Genomic DNA, 14,304 nt, shown 5'->3' with positions numbered 1-14,304 from the left:
ACTCTGTCTTCATACAAACCTACCTGGTTTTGATTGGGTCGCTAATAGTTTATTATATGGAAGCTCATTTCCACCAGTGTGATGAAAAAAAAAAAAAGATGATGATGAGAAACCTTTTCAAAATATTGACCTATTGCTGACTTACTGTCTGAAAATAATAAGAGGTCTTCCCAAAATACTTACTAGTATCTCAAAATAATGAATCCGTATGTAAGGGATGATGTTCAGTTAGAGGGTTATTATCGCAAAATAAACTTTGACACGATGGTGCAGAACTTAAATCACCCTGAAGGGATTTATTAGGTAACTATTATGAGGGCTAACTAGGCTAACTCACTTTTTAGCTAACAAGCAAACATATGTTTTGTTTTTTTAAAAAAATTTCAGCTTGCTAGCAAATAATGTTTTGTTTACTTAACATTTTAACTAGCTAGGCTTATTAGCTGGCTAGCTAATTTTTATTAGTCTTGTTGCTAATTTTGTTAGGGAATACAGAACAGCCGAATGTTAACATCCCCCCCTTTAATACTTTTTTAATACTTACTGTCACATCAGAGCTAAGATGTGTTATTTATCTATTTATTTATTTTAATTTGGGTAAGCAAGCATCTCCATAATGAAAAACCCCCAAACATTTTTAATAACCAAGAGTTACTCCTTTTAAAACAACTTTGGCTAAACTCTGATCATCCCAGTCTTAGCATCTCAAAATAATCTGAAACTTTCTCAAAATAATTATAGTATCTATGTCGTCATTTTGAGAAACTTGAGAAAATTATTTTGCTATACTGTCTCAAGGTTTTGAGACACTATGTCATTATTTTGAGAAAGCTTCTCATTATTTTGAGTGAATGATTTATGGGATTTTTTTTTTTCTCCACATCGGCAGAAATGGGCTTCCAAAGTGTCAAATGTCAAAGTATTTATTATTTACTCGTTAGGATCCATGTTAGCCGTGCCCTAAAGCAAAGCTAGTCTTCCTGGGATCCACATTAAACTAAACTAAAAGGTACAAAACAGATGTAGAAAATAAGGAAGAACTCACTTCCCTTGACTGAGTGAAAAATATCCATGTCCCAAAAAGAAATCTACAGTATAAAGTTTGTGTTTTCAAGGATACGACAGTCCACAGTTTTGAGAATATTGAGAGTACCGGTTGCAAAGACGAGACTTCCAGGTTGCTCTGCCTCCGTCTTGATGAGTTCTGTCAAAAAAAGGACCTCTGGACGTCCTTATCAACATAGTGTCCCAGTGAGGCGCCCATGTGATCCCCATTGCTGGTATTGTTCTCATGTCCTAACCGTTGTCATGGTGACAAACGGGTTCGGAAGTTGCGTGGTCGGATCATCATGCTGACTCTTCGTAGGGAGTAATAGTCCGAGTCTTTCCAGGAGTACCAGACGATCCCGTCAGGACCCAGTGGCCCCCGGCCTTTAGGGGTGTAATGGCCTCCCTGCAGGATCAGGAAGTAGTAAACAATTATGACTTTACTCAGTGGTCACATTATTAGGTACACCTGTACAATCTAATGCAATTAAATACCTCAGCTATGTCATAAATTCTACTTTTAGAGTTTATAGTGTTCTGTGTGTGTTCTATGTTGACTGAGAGATGTCCCTATGTTTTTGTCCTGCTAATTTAGCTGCATGAGGAGAGCAGAATATTAGAAATACCTCTAAATATAATAGGGATGTAACAATACAAAAACTCAAAGTATAATAACCCTAACCACAATCAAAAGTTCATGATACTTATCACAACATTAATAAACAAAGAAAAATGACATCAAAAAAATGTTCCTTTATAAATAAAAAATCTGATGTGCAAAGCATGTTTTGTCTGTATAACATGTAAAAAGTGCTTCTGTGTATTTCTCAAATAAAAAAAAATGTTGCCAGCCATGACCTAAGCATGTGCAAAAAAAAATTAGCATGAACCGTCTTTGGCAATGAATGTTTGAATTATGTGTGTACAACTGCAAAACAAAAACGCAACAGTGAGTAGCAGTCCTTTTATAAGGAAAAAAAAATTAACCATGTAATATCGTCACAGTCCAGCATAGTAACTAGACTTTTTCAACTGTGATATAGCAGCATTTAATATACAGTTTTATCCCCAGAATAGGGGAGAAGTAGCAGCATAGAAGCTAAACAAAACGGTAGGAAAAGTGAAATAATAAAAAAAATAAATTTGACAAACCCTGTGCCTAGAGGTAAAATCTGAACTGCCACCACCTCTGAAAATAAACTTCATGGTTTATAGAAACACTGGAGAAAGTTTCATGCTTTTGTCATAAAGTGCAAATGACCTTCCATATAAGAGCTTATCTGTTCCACTATATGACGGCGTCAACAAAACCTGAACATTACAGGCATCATAAAAGTAGCCTTTATGGCACAACATGTTTACATTAGACTGCACATATGTGCCTAATAAGGTGGTCACTAAGTTTAAGTGGACCCTTCTTATGTCCCACCCCCTTTCTGCTCTCTGCTCCAATAACAGCTTTGTTCCCTGAGGAACCTCAGTCAACTTGCTCCTAAGTTAAAAAGAAAATCAAATTTTTAAGGTTTTTGAAAGATGTTGCTGGGAGACATTTAAAAGTGATAAATATTGTAACTTCTTATGTTAGCACATGTTAGCAAAATGCTTACTAACTAGCAAGCTAGTCAGTTTCAATCAGTAGCTAGCTAGTTACTTTGCGTTTTGCTCTGTAGAAAATGCTGCCAAATGCTACTCATCAATCATTAGCTATTAACAAATAATGTTGACAAAACACTAGCTAATTAGCTACCTTATCTTCATAAATTGTTAGCCAGCTTGTTTGCTAGCACTATGCTAACATTAGCTACCTGAGGTACTTACAAAGGGTCACTTGCAGGGCTATCTATGTACACTTACCCTGTAGTAGACTCCATTAAGGTTGGCGTAGAAGCACTGGTTGTACCACCAACCGCCGTGGGAGATCTCTGCACAGATGTTGCCACTGTCGGGGGTGCTGAAGCCCTGCTTATCGTGGTACCAGCTGAAAGAGTCCTGCACTGTCCCACTGAAGCCTGACACATGGAGACGGTACTGATGCTCCTCGTCCTCCACACTGAACACACACATACAGAGGAAGAGTAGGAAATTATGCAGGAGGTACAGCTGCTTGCGTTTGTTTTGCAGTAACAAACAAGTCAACGCATGTGTTTGTCAACTGTTGATGCGTGACAGGGACCTGAAGCTCTGGTAGAGGGCGTGTTTGTGCTTGTTGCTCCAGTCCTCCAGGTGGATGCGGAGGCTGTAGTCTCCCTGGGTGCTCAGCTCATGGATGTGTTCGTTGCCGAGCCAGAACTCTGAGTGCAGGTCACCGAAACCTTCCCGGTAGTCCCTCCAGCTGCGATCAAAGCTCACGGAGCCGTCCACGCGCCGCTGGATCACAGTCCAACCACCACCTCAAAGAAAAAGAAGGTACTGAACTGTAAGGGAAAGAATATGGCTTTTCTAGTGAGGTGTTATACTTGTTCCCCCAAGGAATACAGCGACTGTATCAAAGAAACTACTTCCTGTTTGTTTGACAACCATGGCAATTAGGATAAGGACCTAAATTAGGGAAATAAGCTATTACAGATGAACAGTCTTAAGTTTATGTTCCTATCCCAAATTAAAATAGGAACATTTTATTTCACAGCTTCCGAAAATCTGAAATAAACTCCCATAACTTTAGGATAACCGTTAACTTTCACTATTCCACCTGTAGTAGCTAACTTCAAGCTAGCTAACAGTAGTGTCTGCTAACAGTGGTGGTCGCTAACAGTAGCCAACGGTAGTGTTCACTAATGTGTTTTTGTTTTTTTCTTTTCCCAAGACTTTTCTGCCTAGTCTCACCCAACTGTGCTCTGAACGGCTGCGAACGCACTGGAATTGTCGGGTTGTTTTTGAAACTTAGTTGACTTATTTTCAGTTGTCAGTTGCAGTTTGTTTAGGTTTAGGCGCAAAAACTACTTAGGATTTAGGAATGAAAAATACTTTGGTAGGTTTAGGAAAAGATCATGGTTTATGGTTAAAATAGACCCTTTCACAGTGTTAGAAACAGTGTTCTGTCATTTACAAGCACCTGCCGTTGAGGCAATAAGCACAGGCCAATCACAGCACACAGCAGTAGCCAATTACAGCACAGTAGGGCAGGACTAGACGGAACAGTGAGACGCAACAGCCACAGTGGGTAAATGCCAGGGCTGGCTTGACAGTCCCAAATATAAAGCCTGGTTAGCTGGGGATCCCAAGCCGAATCTACTGAGACGTCTGGAAAAGTCTAGAATTTTGAGATGGAAATTGTGCAGGAACCCTGACAGTCATCTTCACTAACAAGCTAATGGCTTTGTTAGCTAAATTGTTTAATCCATATGGTTCCCCTTTTCATTATTTTTATACAATGAATACTGGAAAGAATGGCAACTGCTATGTCAGCCCCACCATCTCTCTTTTATCTCCCAAGTTTGCATTGCTGTACATTTCCCAAAGAGAACATCTTTGGATTTCTCTACCTAAATATCTATGTTGACGTTAAGTTCCCATTGTTGATTTGTTTTTAATGTCTCAATGTATGCTTCAATGATAAAAAACAGTAACAAAGTTGTTTAACTTGGCAAGATGAGTTGAAATACATTAACAGCTGAGCCAACTTTCTGCCCCTGTGTGCATGTATGTGACTCACCATCTGTGTCCATGTCACAGTAGACCTCCACAGGCATGCCAGCCAGTGAAGGCACCACCGTGTAGAGACCTGATCTCCTCACTCCGTTGTAGTAGATGGATGCACAGTCTATGGGACAGTTCCTCACATGCTGAATCTCTGAGGGAGGAAAACGTTTGGCAGGGTTGAGGTGGACTGAATGAGCAGTGGGAGTTTGGCACCATCTGCTGGTAGGTTATAGCGCTGCATGTTTCCGAGTGTGTGTACCTGGGTGCAGAGCCTCTTGAGCGCTCATGAGTGGGTTGGGACGGACGATGTTGATCAAGCAGCCGGGGCTTCTTTTTACTTTATCCACCAAGAGTGTCAGATTATGGAGCTGATTCTAAACGGAAATACAGAGAAACTGAAGTCTACATATGTAGGTTTGGAGGTTTATGTTCCAGTTTCACATTTTTTGAATATGTCCAAAACACTGCAAAGAACTATGTGCTACCTGGAGGTCAAGGATCAGAGTGCCCTGTAGGTGAAGCAGGGTGGTGGCTTCAGCGTAGTGGACCTCCAGCTCATGAAAACGCTGCTCCAAAGTGATGTTCAAGTGGGTCCTTTCTTCACTCTGAGAACACATGTAAATACACAATAACACAAGCAAGTATTGAAATAAAGCTGTATCTTGAATAAGTTTCAATTTCTTAAGAATTTAAAAGCATGAATTGTACCTGTATATTTAAGCAGTGTACTTATCAATTCATTTAATAACATTAGCAAAAATAACTGTGTAAAACTGGTTTCCAAATCTTTTTAAAACAACGCATAGAGAGATATTTTTCATGGTAACTTCTCATACCCACCAGCACAACTCACATACACCTGCAGTTTTTTTCAGCTATGAATGACATGATGGATATATGATGAGAAATGGCTTTAATAGATTGACAAAAACTGAGAATTGATCCATAATATTTCACTGTTCATGTAGTGATGTATGTATATGTTTTGTTAACGTTGCTGAACAAATTAGCAAATAATACTGAACTTAAAACTAACAAGGAATAAACATGTATGTTGGTTATGAATGTATATCTTTAGTTTAAAAGTAAAATTATCTTACATTGAAGTTTTTGAAGCACAAAAACACTGCAGTACTGCTTCTTTTACTCAAGTAAAATATAACCACTCTGCTGATATTTTATTAAAAATGTACGGCAAAAAATGAAAACTAACAAATCTTGTGGCACCCTTAGGCTGTCCTTGGTTCCCGACCACTGTAGCAAAAGACATTTGCAGATAAATCTCTCCCTGTGCACACTCTCTAAGATGCAACATCTGCCAGTGCTCTCAGGATAAAAAGGACAAGCCCTCTCTTCTAAAACATAAATCCAGACAGGTCAATGTGTGGTCTATTCCTAGCCAGAACACTGAGGATAACACTAACTCCCATTACCACAGACCCCGCAGCCCTCTGCCCACTTCTCATGTACACAAACAACACATCGACCCTTTTCCACCATCCACCTTCGGCCGCTGAACGCTCCAGCTGAGAGCAGTCTGCGTAGGCTCTCTGCTTGAGACGCATGAAGCAACACGTGGAAGAGTAGCAGGCTAATCCTGTTAGTGACTAAGGTCAAGGACATGCTGGGGGGAAGCCAGCTTGATGACCAGGCACCACGTTACACTGCAGAACTGAAGGCTGCACAACTAATGTCATGTGTCATGCACAGGAGAGTGTTTTTAATCATAGTTGAAACTGTAGTTAACTTAAACTAAACTAAAAACTACAATAAGGTGTGGAAAAGCAGAAAAACAATATTGGGTACTAACTAAACTAAAAAATAAATAAGTAAATAAATAAAAAAAATACAGGAAAACTGAGAAAAAGACTGAGAAAGTTGTTTAATGCTCAAAAAACACCTGTCTGTAACATTCGACAGATAAATAAGTGAATTGGTAACAGGTGACAGTATCATGATTGGCTGAAAATGCTCAGTCATTCAGAAGCATAGATGAAGTGAGGTTCACCACTTTGTGAAAAACTGAAAATAGTTCGACAGTTGAAGAACGCTTCTCAACACAAAACTGCAGGAATTTTGTGATTCAACATCAGCAATCCACTATCCAGAGAAATCTCTGCATGGGCAAGGCTGAAAACCAACACTGAATGTCTGTGACCTATGACCCCTCGGGCAACACTGCATTAAGAACCCACACAACTATATAAAGCGTACTACATGGGTTCAGGAACACTTTTGAAAACACAGTTTGTCGCTGCATCAACAAATGCAAGTTCAGACTCTACCATGAAAAGACGAAGAATAAATCAACAACATCCAGAAATGTTGCCGACTTCACTGGACCTCAGCTCATCTGAGATGGACTGACACAAAGTGGAAAAGTCTGCTGTGGTCTGACGAGTCCACATTTCAGATTGTCTTCAGAAATCATGGACGTCATGTCCTCTGGACTAAAGAGGACAAGGACCATCCAGACTGTTACCAAAGCTAACTTCAAAAGTCAGCATCTGTGATGGTATGGGAGTATGATAGTGCCCAGGGCATCATGGGTAACTGTCATATCTGTGAAGGCCCCATTAATGCTGTGAGGTACATACAGGTTTAGGAGCAACGTATGCTGCAATCCTGACAACATCGCTTTCAGAGATGTCCCTGCTTATTTCATCAAGACAATGCCAAGACATATACTGCATGTATTTACCACAGCGTGGTTTCATAGTGAAATAGTTCAGGTACTAGACTGACCTGCCTGCAGTCCAGACCTGTCTCCTATTGACAATGTGTGAAGCACAAAATACAACAACAACACCAACAGAGACCCTGAAGTGTTGAGCGCCTGAAGTCGTATATCAAGCAAGAATGAGAAAGAATTTCACTTTCGACAATTAGTGCCCTCAGGTTCCAAACACTGACTGAGTGTTGTTAAAAGAAAAGGTGATGCATCACAGTGGTAAACATGCTGCTGTTACAGCTTATTTTGGAACATGCTGCAGGCATCAAATTCAGAATGAGTGTATATTTGGAAAAAGCAATTAAGTTAATCAGTTTGAACATTCAGTATCTCGTCTTTGTACTGTATTCAACTGAATGTAGGTTGAAAAGTTTTTGCAAATCAATGCATTCTGTTTTTATTTCTGTTTTATATAATGTCCCAGTTTTTTGGAATAGGGGTTGTACAAAATTTTAATAACTCTGCTGCAAATGATGATGTTTTAACAGCCAGCCAGAGTATAAAGAGAACAATGTTAGCAAAGTTGTCTCCTTTCTTCAAATGAATGGTGAAAGTGCATTTTAAATCAAACAATGTTCAAGACTTATTTGATCAAATATTTATGTCTCGCCTGAACTGTCTCTCAGCTAAAAGTTGGAGGACATTCAGTGAAAGAAGTTTCAAAAAAGTCTAGCTTTGAAAAGTTATATTTAATGTCACACACACAAGAGAACAGGATAAGTTTACTTTCTAAATGAGCAAAAAAGTGAGTTCTGTTAGTCTGCAAAAAGAAGCCGTCACATTGTCACAAGCTCCAGCTCGACTAAAGCAGTTGACAGGATTGTTGCTGGTGGCTGACCCTGGGCTGCTAAGTCTCACCTGCAGCTCGAGGACTTTGATGCGATGCCGGTGGTTCCTCAGCTCCTCCTGCAGCTCAGAGATGGTCTCCTTCAGTGACGCAATCTGCTGTTTCCTCTCCTCGTTCTCGTGCAGCCAGTAGGAAACCTCGTCTGTGCAGCGAAACATATCAGGACACCTCTGCTCGTCCAGCTGAGGCAGCGTGGCCACCAGCCTGCACATCCCGTTTTCCATCACCTGTTAGATGGAAGAGATTTTTTGAAAAACAACTTTATGAACAACTCATAACTTCCAGACCTGTCAAAATCAGGGGTGAACAGTATAGTTGTTTTTTTTTCAGCTTTTATGATAAACAATAATTGACTTGCTTTCATGACCAATAAGATAACCAGTTATTTCACATTTCTGTATTTTAAAAAGAATAACATGTAACTCAAGCACACCTGATGGTAAGAGAAGGTAAGATGTGGTGAGCAAAGATGGATGATTTATTATTCTACAGGTCTGACCGAACCAGATCTAACTGACATCACTACTATGACAAAAATTATTGTCAACACCTAACCTCCTAAACCTCTAACAATTCTAGGGTCTGTTGAAAAGGTTTGTTGTTTTAATTACACAGGAACTTATACAGACAGACATCCTAATTTTACAGATAACACAGATAATGTTTCTAAAAAATCTATGCAGACATTATAATTAGCCGGGAAGCTTAATACAGCCAGTAAAATCACAGTGAAACCACAGATGAAACTAAGCTGCAGGCGTGTACTGAATGTCAAAAAGAAAACATTCAGCAAAACACGAGATCTGTCCCTTTTACTGTACACACATTTCTCTCAGGAAGATGCTTTAGACAGCCTCAAGCAACCACAAATATATATAAGAAATAATCTGTCCCAAGCATAATTCAATTATTAAATGCATAGTAAATATGCACTTAAAATATTAAATTATTAAATACACAGTCAATTGCACAGGACTACCCTGTTTACTTCACCCCTTTCTCACTTGAATTGCCTATGACTGAACTCTAAACTCTCCCGATTTACTGTTTTGTATGACTGTCTTATTTGTATTATGCATGTGTACCCGGTTGAAGCTAGAGACAGTTTCAATATTGTGGACAATAAAGTTTAACCCAACCTAAAATGAAGAACAGTTCTGACTCTTCAAATATTAATTTAGTTTTTCAAGTAAAGTTCATCAAAAAACTTTGCAAACAAATTAAATGCTAAGAATGAGAGCTGGGAAGCAGCTCTAACTGACAAACACTACAATTATGTAAAATACAGCCATAACAGGCACTTCACTAATGGTTAAAAGTATAAACCAGAACGGAAATGGCAAAAACTAGGGATGTCCCGATAAAACTTTTTCACTTCCAATACGATACCGATATTGCAGCCTTGAGTACTGGCCGATACCGATATCGATCCGATACGATATCAGCACGAATCATGCATACTTTTATTACTTATTTTGTAGTGTGGAATGTTAGAAAAGGCTTGATCAAGTGATGTTACTCAAACAGAGAACAATAGTCAGCAACCACCTATGGATAGAAGTGCTGGAGCGGAAAATGGACTGCTTATTGGAGCGCTTATATCAGAGATTTTAGATGCAGTCCGATAAAATCCGATACTCGTTTTTTGGATCGGATCGGGACACCCCTAGCAAAAACCAACATAAACCACCATAGTTTGAACAAACACAAACACTAACAAAAACTAATTTCATTTGGTAACATAAAGTACAATGGTAGACAGCGATGTAGGCTACTGAATAGCTTAAACAGATGACAAAAAGGCAACAAGTGGAGGACACCAAATTATGGACAGAACACCGTCGAAGGCCGAGCCACACATTTGGGAGGATTGCGGTACTCAAAGACTATTAGCTTTTGACATCTGCAAGTGACGCACGTCGTCACTATGGAAACACAGTTGCAAGAGCACAGGCGCTGCCATTTGAGACCACAGGTGAGTGACAAGTGTGTGTGTTAAAATCACGGTTTCAATTGGGTGTGGATTTGATTTAGAGATAATTGGCAGTAAAGGATTGGCTCTGTATCTCAGCTTTGCAGGTGCAAACAGGTTTGCAAATCTTTTAACTCTGTCCCATCCTGTCTTGGTCTCAGTCATGAGCTGGTCTCAGTTTAGGTGTTCATACTGTCCAGACTTCCTGATTTTCCCAGGAGACTCATGTTTTTTGAGTCTGGGACGGACAGAGAAGTGGAAGAGCACTAAGAGAAAGAAATAATCAAGCAAGTTTCAGGCATCCTGGAAAAAATCACTTCTGATACTTACGGAAAGTTTTAAAGCAACGAGGCACATTTCTTTCTATGAGAATCCTCACTAACATACTCTTAGGAAGAGATATGTAAAATATAAATTTTCTGTGTTTGAAATTGGATCAAGTAAGGCTAAATGCTGTCGTACCCTTGTCTTTTCCAGCTAATAAGCATCAGTTATAGGTCATCTACAGGCATCTGTTTGCCAAAAGATTTGTACTTATTATTTTGTAATTTTCCTTCATTAAAAGTCACCAGAAACAAAGTGTGATTTTTCAGGGGGAGGACTGATTGAAATAAGGTTGGCAGTTAGGTAGGTGGTCTTGAATAGAAAGCCAGTCTCTCCTGCAGCAGCCTGATTGGTGTGTCCTCACAGTGTGTACAATAATTACCTGGTTGCTGTACTCCCCACACTGGGTTCCTCCTCCATTGGTGGAGTTCAGATTGTCTGCTTTGGTCTCTGGGAGCAACACGATGAGGATGCAGAGCGCAGAGCACACGCTCCAGCCTGGAGGGTTGGTCAAGGACAGGAGAGACATCGCTGCCGCCCGGTGGTTAGTCTGTTCCTGCCTTGACAGCGAGAGCGGGGGTCGGACACAGGAGTGTGTGCTTCACCATGTGAGGCTCTGCGGGCGCTTCCTGCAAGAAGAAAAGCAGGAAAAACTGAGTGGTGTTTTCGCTAGAGAGTGCATTTCGCTCCTATTGTCTGATTCATTAAAGGGATCGTTCTGACTTTTTTTGAAGTGGAGCTGTATGAGAGAATTATCCATAGTCAGTGTATTACCTACAGGAGATGGCAGTCGACACACCCTCAGCTCATTTGGAGAGGCGGCAGCAGTACCAGTGTAGGTAACTAACCTGCTGATTCCCTGGACTTGCCATGTCTGTGCCACGATTTTAATCCTCCACATGGCTGCATCATCCACCAGCAGCGTTTCAGAAGCAAAGCGTTTTGCCCACCTGATTGTTCATTTGCTCAGATTTTTTTGATCTGGTCCTCTTTCATTGCATTTTGTGCTTCTACCATAAATTAGAAGTATATAATTTCTTTTTTGTCTGTTTTTTTTGTCAGACTCCTTTGGCAAAAACAGCAATTTTATATCACAGAACACAGGGGTTGTTGGTCAACTGCTGCATCGATCCGTTAGCTTGTTTGTGTTACTGTGTGACTTCAGTGAATGCGAAGTTTTTTTTTTTTTAAGTCACTCAATAATACAAAACAAACTAACTGATCAATTCCTGTGTTCTGGGAAGAAAAATTTGCAATTTTGCCAAAGGAATTGATATTTGCCGACCCTCCCAACTTTCCTAGCAGACTCCAGTTTTTCAGTGCTCTTTTCCAATTTTCTCCCAGGATGACATATTCTCAAACCTTTTTTTCCTTTTCATTATCACATCCTGTCTCTGACTCAGTACAATATGTCTAAGCCCTATAAGACCAAAAATCTATAGTTTCCACTTGACAAACAACACAATTCCTAGAGAAAAGAGTTCTTCTTTGTGTTTGTTTTTAAGGAAAGGGAAGGCCATTTTGTAAAATCTGGTATTCAACATAAAAATGTTGTTGCAGTGTACTACTTAGTTTGTTAGTACACCAAAATGCAGGAAACAAAATCTGTGAAACTCACATTCTTTGGTTTCAATGTTGGTAAGTATGAATCTAGTAGTTTTGGAGAGAGCAATATCTGGCTTAGCCTGACCTTGGTCTCCTGTCTGAAAATGCTGTGACAAGATTCTAATTATATTATACGCTTAAACTATTTTTTTTTTTAGGGGTGAACCATTTTTAGGTGGCTAAAATATGTTTTGCTGCTGACCCTGTCCACAGCTGTACATTGCTGATCTTCCTGCACCAGTACTCCCACTGCTTCTCTAAACTGGGGGTGGGCTGACCACTGTGTAATGCAATGACTACCAATAAGTACCTCATACAATCCCAAAAAAAAATAAGCTTTCCTCTTTAGTCACCTTTTAGCACACAAAGTAATGTTCTTTCTCTCCATCTCTCACACACACCTTTGTCTCAGTACAACTAATAGGACATAAACTTAAGAAAGTGAGATTAACTAAGTGATCCCTTCAGTTTATCACATTACTGTAAATTGTCCTCAGGTAACTCAGTAAACACACACACAAGCTTACGCGTGGCACCTGCTGTTAAAGGCAAACTGAGGTTTGATTTCAGCTAAGTTAATTAGGAAGAAGGTAACAGTCACTCAGTAACACACATACACAGATGCACACAAAACATGACAAAATGCAGCAATTACATTGGTTTTGAGTTACTATGAAAGACCAAAAATGTGTTCTGTGCATGTGTAGCACTTGTGTAAATGGTGTTGTACTCACCCCAGTTACAGACCACCTTCTACCCCATTCCCGGCCCATTTCAGGCCGAGGGGTTCTATCCATTTTCTCCTCCTTCTCTTCTCCTCCTCCTCCTCTCTGGCTCTCTGTGTCACTCAGTGTGCCTCATGTTCGTCATCTGCCTCTCTCCGTCACTCTTTCTCTCTCTCTCTCTCTCTCTCTCTCTCTTTCCCTCTCTCTCCCTCTCATCGTGGAGATCTTAGTCCCATAATCCACCTGTAAGAGGATTCACCACGATTGACGGATGGAGATAAGCAGACAAAAAAGGAAGCGATATAATAAAATTATTGGTCAAAGCGAAAAGGGAAAATGCTGCAAAATGCATTATTTATCTACTAGAAAGATCAATTTCTTTTGTTCAAACTGATAAACTTTTATTTTTTAATTTTTTGTAAATATACACTCATTGATCCCCGCAACACATTCAACTGCAAGTTCAGAGACAGGAGCAACACAAGACTGAGAAAGTTGTGGAATACTCAAAAAACACCTTGTTGGAACGTTTGACAGGTACACAAATTAATCGGTAACAGGTGATAGTGTCATGATTGGAAATATAAGGGTCATCCTGGAAAGATTCAGTCATTCAAAAGCATGGATGGGGGAGGTTCACCACTTTGTTTAAGAAAGTTTCTCAACACAAAATTGCAGGAATTCACAGATTTCACCAGCTACAATCCATGATATCATTAAAAGATTCAGAGAATCTGCAGAAATCTATGCACATAAGGGGCAAGAGTAAAAACCAATACTGAATGAATACTCACATAATTGTATAAAGGATACTACATGGGCTCAGGAACACTAGAAAACCGTCGTCAGTAAACACAGCTTTTCGTTGCATCCATCAGACTTCTCTGGGTTCACCTGAGATGGACTGACACAAAGCAGAAAAGTGTGCTGTGGTCTGACAAGTCCACATTTCAGATTGTTTTTAGAAATCATGGATGTTGTGTCCTCCAGGCTTAAGTGGAAAAGGACCATCCAGATTGTTACCAAAGCTTCAAAAGGCATCATGAGTAACTGTCATATCCAAAAAGTTCCCATTAATGCTGAAAGGCACATGCAGGGTTTGAAGCAAGATATGTTGCCATCCAGATGACAGCTTTTTGAGAGACATCCCTGCTTATCACAGCAAGACAATGCCAAGATACATTCTGCACGTGTTACAATGGCATGGCTTCGTAGTAAAAGAGTTCAAGTACTAGACGGACCTGCCTGCAGTCCAGACTTGTCTCACACTGAAAACATGTGGTGCATTACGAAGCAAGAAATACAACAACAGAGACCTTGGACTGCTGACAAAGAATTTCACTTTCAAAACTTCAACAATAAGTGTCCTCAGTTCAAAAACACGTACTGAGTTAAAAGAAAAGGTGATGCATTT

General features: G+C 39.8%; 1 protein-coding gene across 1 annotated transcript; it reads right to left on the bottom strand.

The window, feature by feature from the left end:
- Window positions 1-653: 653 nt before the first annotated feature.
- LOC146314620 (angiopoietin-related protein 1) lies at window positions 654-13,236 on the bottom strand. The gene is made up of 9 exons (XM_084737611.1): window positions 12,900-13,236; window positions 10,943-11,189; window positions 8,276-8,491; window positions 5,172-5,291; window positions 4,946-5,060; window positions 4,700-4,837; window positions 3,221-3,437; window positions 2,902-3,097; window positions 654-1,453 (listed from the first exon to the last, which is right to left on the bottom strand). Exons 2-9 carry the CDS (start codon window positions 11,087-11,089, stop codon window positions 1,307-1,309), a joined length of 1,296 nt encoding a protein of 431 aa, XP_084593737.1. The 5' UTR covers window positions 11,090-11,189; window positions 12,900-13,236; the 3' UTR covers window positions 654-1,306.
- Between the last annotated feature and the right edge of the window lie 1,068 nt (window positions 13,237-14,304).

The sequence above is a fragment of the Lutjanus erythropterus genome, chromosome 15 (assembly GCF_056507025.1).
Source record: "Lutjanus erythropterus isolate fLutEry1 chromosome 15, fLutEry1.hap2, whole genome shotgun sequence".
NCBI classification, from domain to species: domain Eukaryota; kingdom Metazoa; phylum Chordata; class Actinopteri; order Lutjaniformes; family Lutjanidae; genus Lutjanus; species Lutjanus erythropterus.
The sequence above is the reverse complement of the archived record's forward strand: the minus strand, read 5'-3'. Positions and strand labels throughout refer to the sequence as shown.